This window comes from Alligator sinensis, unplaced genomic scaffold (assembly GCF_000455745.1).
Source record: "Alligator sinensis unplaced genomic scaffold, ASM45574v1 scaffold881_1, whole genome shotgun sequence".
NCBI lineage: Eukaryota > Metazoa > Chordata > Crocodylia > Alligatoridae > Alligator > Alligator sinensis.
Window position 1 is genome coordinate 201,716 of NW_005842346.1, and position 4,522 is coordinate 206,237.

The 4,522-nt window shown below is 39.0% G+C and overlaps 1 protein-coding gene across 1 annotated transcript in view; it reads left to right on the forward strand.

Moving 5' to 3' along the window:
* WDR70 (WD repeat domain 70) overlaps nucleotides 1-4,522 on the forward strand; it is a 215,168-nt gene that overhangs the window by 167,017 nt on the left and 43,629 nt on the right. Inside the window, exon 10 of the mRNA XM_006028943.2 lies at nucleotides 1-131. This exon is cut by the window's left edge and continues 1 nt beyond it. Coding sequence (XP_006029005.1) covers nucleotides 1-131 — 131 coding nt within the window. The remainder of the gene's footprint in view (nucleotides 132-4,522) is intronic.

A 4,522-nucleotide genomic window follows, 5' to 3' on the forward strand; every position in this document is an offset into this window, starting at 1 on the left:
GCTGTTTCAGCCCAGATGATAAGATACTTGTTACAGGAACTTCTGTGAAGAAAGGAGGTGGCAATGGGAAGCTTATTTTCTTTGAACGAGAGACGTTCCAGAAGGTGTATGAAATAGATGTCACAGATGCTGTATGTATTTTATTTTTCTTTTAAGAACAAATTGACAATATAAATGAAATCTAGTGGGCTGTTTTGTATTTTACACATGCAGAAGGAAAGAACATAATGCTACAGCGAAGACGATCTCTGTTCACTAGAATGGTGTTTACAGGGACGAACGTAGATGCCTGTGGTCAGAGGTAGAAGAAACTCGGGAACTGATTTTTCTCTGTACCAGATATTAGGCATTAGTGTGGTTGAATTAAAATATCAAGGACCAGTTGTGTGTCTCACTGGGCCAGCAACCAGCTCATTGTTTCTCTGTTCTCTGACAGGCACCTGTCTGTTGACCCATCTGCTGATTCATACAAGTTGTCACTGGCACAGCTTAATAAAATTGTTCCTGTGGGAGTTCATTTATGCCAAAACTGATATTTGAACAAGGATTTTCTCCATCAAATCCTGTTTTTTTTCTTCCTGCTTGTTCTCATAGTGAAATCTGCCTGAGGCTGAATTTGTTCTGTCAGTCATTTCTTTGGAAGTACTTGGAAATCAAAAATGTTAAAGCAGAAAGATGAGTGAAGTTTGGGGGGAATATTTTTTTTTTTTTTTTTTACATAAAACAGATATTCTGCTTGCAGGGATTATATCATAATGGATTTTTTTAATGAAAGATTTTTTCTAAAGGTAATGTTGATTAGATTCTTACTGTTGGGTCCCAGTTTTCCTAAGACGAGCCAGAATATATTTCTTCTGCCATTTCTTAAAGACTTCTGGCCCTTACCTTTTTCTGAGACAAAATGACAATGCCTCTCTAGGATATCAAAGTCTATTTCCAGCCTACAGGTCTAAATGTACAGGAGGCAAAAGGTATTGAGAGAAGTCTTTCTGCTATGACATGGGAGGGGGAAAGCTGAAGTGGCACAGAAGCTCTATTGAAACCGTATCTGAAGCTAATGGGAGTGAAGGTTTGAATGGTTTATGATGGGCGCCTAGCCATCTGGTAGTTGAAGAGAAGTTCCTTTCCAGTGGCTATGAGAAAGTGTCTGTTGATATTTTACTTGATATTTTACTTTCAGTCTGTATTCTACAGGGGTGGGATTCCAGATAATGTGATGCCTTTTAGAAGAGAGAACTAGCTTTCTTAATCTGCCTCTAAAATATCATGTGACTAGATTTCTAGTAATTCATTCAAGTCTTGAGCTAGAAAAGGAAATACTTTCAGGAATTGAAGCTTTTTACTGACACTTGCATCCTATCGTGATCCTTAAGTCTGTTATTGGAAGTTGTTCATTTTTCCTCATCCTCTGAACACTTTTACAGGATGTTCTAGGTGGGGTACACCGGCAGTCGATCTCAAAATTGGGAGATTCTGTTCTTTCAAAGGGACTGAGAGATTTTATATATGGTTTTAGTTTATGTGTTTTGAGAGCAGTGACTAGAAATCCAGTCAGAGAAACAAGATTATGAGCAATTAATTGCCTACAATGGATCTATGTACTCTGTATAGAGTAAAGCATGGGTATAATGCCCCTGGCACACGTTCCTAGCGCGCATAGCAGGGGACACAATTTTGGGATCAAGGATCGGAACCTGATTAAATAAAAATAATCAGTTTTCTTAGTGTCTTTAATTGTGTATATATATCAGTACTTTCTAATTAGCATTCTCTCCTTGGTTATCTTGATTTGCAATGGAAATAAAGTATAAACAAATTAAGGAATGTTGAAAAATGAATGGATTTTAAAGACATTTGGAGCTTCAGCAGTTTACAACTAGTACGTACTGTTTGTTGGAAAGATTGTAGTCTTATAAAGTGATAGATTAATATCCTGTGTGTGTGTTTTATAGAAGAATTCTTTCAGCAGTTCAGTATTAGTTATTTATAGGCTTTCTACTGAACTGTCATAGTTATCATTTTTCCCCACAGTAACTTAAAAATGCAAATAGAAAATTATCAGTTAAATTAAAGATAAACATGTAGTGTTGCCCAGGGCTTTACTTTATCTGCTATATAATACAAAAATTGTCTACTAGCTCTCTTTTATTTTTTTATTTATTCTACTGTTTCCAGGTTTATTTTGTGTTTATTACTGCTTACATCAGCAAGTTGCATGTTTTGCAGGTATGCAAATATGGTAAAAGAGAGCATGAATTCAGGAATATTAGTGACAAAAAGCCAGATCTGCTACCCTGGCTCCTGCAAGTAGTCTCCAAGACTTCCAGCAGGATTTAGCCAGGCTTTTGAAGAAAAATTGCATCATAAGCTATTTATTACAACTATGAAGTGAAAATAGCAGGGCAATAATTGAGGGCAATTTTAAAACAGATAGGGTGGTATAATGTAAGTAATGGGAAATAAAAATTAAGAAAGATATTGTTGTGTAGAAAATTTAGAATACACGGATAATAAATACAGTATCATATAGTTTTACTTCACTAATAGGTTTTTATGAAGCTCCAGCAAACAGAAAATGCTCGAGGGCTGCAAACCTAATCTTAAAACTTCTTGGTAAATACCCAGTGCATTTGGCCTATAAATGAACCTGGTAGATAATGGAGATATATTTAATGGGAATGTTTGACCAAACTAGTGTCTGACATTCCTTTCCACTATGCAAACCTTTTTTCACCTTTCCTTTTAAGTTTTCATGGGAAAGCACATTATTGCTTCAAAACAGCTAAAGTACAACTCTGTGGTTTTATTAGTGCACTTAATAGCCAGCCTGTTTCAGCTCTGCTGTTCTGCAAAATACAGAATATTCATTTTGGGTTTTTGCGTGTACTGTTTTGGGGTTTTTTTTAAAGATACTTTCTGACTATGACTAAATTGTGCTGTACGGATTCTTAACTCCTGTGACCCAAAAAAGGGGACTATGATTTCCTGCCCAGAAGGCAAATTTGTGGCATAGACAGCAAGTCCTTGTTGAATTAAAACCAAGCACTGGTGAATACACATGGTGCTGAACATACCATCATCTCAAACTGGCAGGCCATCTCCTTTCTTGAGGGCCTATGCATATTCTCTTTTGAATCCTTTAACCCTGCATTGTTCATGTGCACTCTGTTGTAACCTTTACTCTGGTCCAGTGTCTACAGTCCAGCCTTCAGTCAATATCAAGCTCCTACAGTTTTTAAGAAACAAGGACTTGCTCTGTCCAGCCCACACATCTGTATCTCAGTATTTCAGTCCTGATGCAGTAGTCCTCTTCCTTTTGACTTAATCCCATATTTCCATAAGAAGCATTCATACTCCTGAGATGTGGTAAGAGCGTAATGTTATTTTCTTAATGAAACTAAGAAGTTCAAGGATATTCTGAAGTCTCATTCCATCTTTATAAGAGGTTGCTGAAAGGTAAAACATTTTTTATTGTTTATTTTAGTGAATCAAAGTGTGTATGGTAAAACATTACAGGATTCTTTGTGAAGTTCATTCCAGCAGGTAATTTGTCTCAAGCAGGATACTTCGTCCACAGAATTCAGTGGGGTATAGGCAGACTTGAGCCAGACACAGAGAACAGCTCATACAGGAGTAGAAATATACAAAAGTCAAGGGTTGTTCTTTTTCCCTTCCCCTGGTCCTACATTTTCCCTTTGACAAGGGATGGGGTCAGATGATTGACTCTCATACACCACCTTACTCCTGCCTATTTAATCTCTCTCAGGCTTTTCAAAAGCCTCGTGCTCCTATAAGGCTATGGACAAGTGTAATTGTTAACTTCTTTAAAACCTGAAGAGCAGTAGTTGTTGGGAAGTATGCATAGGCTGTTCTGATTTAACTACCATACTTATTTTATTCTAAAATGAGGTTTTCTTCCCCATTTAACATGGGGATGGGGGAGCCATTCATAGATTTCATAGATTTCATAGACATCAGGGCTGGAAGGGACCTCGGAAGATCATCGAGTCCAGCCCCCCGCCCAAAGGGCAGGAAGTCAGCTGGGGTCATAGGATCCCAGCAAGATAAGCATCCAGTTTCATCTTGAAGGTGTTCAATGAAGGCGCTTGAACCACCTCCGGTGGCAGGCTGTTCCAGACCTTGGGGGCTCGGACAGTAAAGAAATTCTTCCTTATGTCCAGCCTGAAACGATCTTGAAGTAGTTTGTGAGCATTCGACCTCGTCATCCCTTGGGGCGCTCTGGTGAACAAACATTCCCCCAGATGCTGGTGGTCACCCCTGATAAACTTGCAGGTGGCCATCAGATCACCCCTGAGCCTGCGCTTTTTCAGGCTAAAGAGCCCCAGGGCTCTTAGCCTGTCATCGTAGGGTCTGTTTCCCTGACCTCTGATCATGCGCGTGGCTCTTCTCTGGACTCTCTCAAGCTTCTCCACATCCTTTTTGAATTGTGGAGCCCAAAACTGGACACAGTACTCCAGCTGCGGCCTCACTAAGGCCGAGTACAGGGGGAGAATGACGTCCC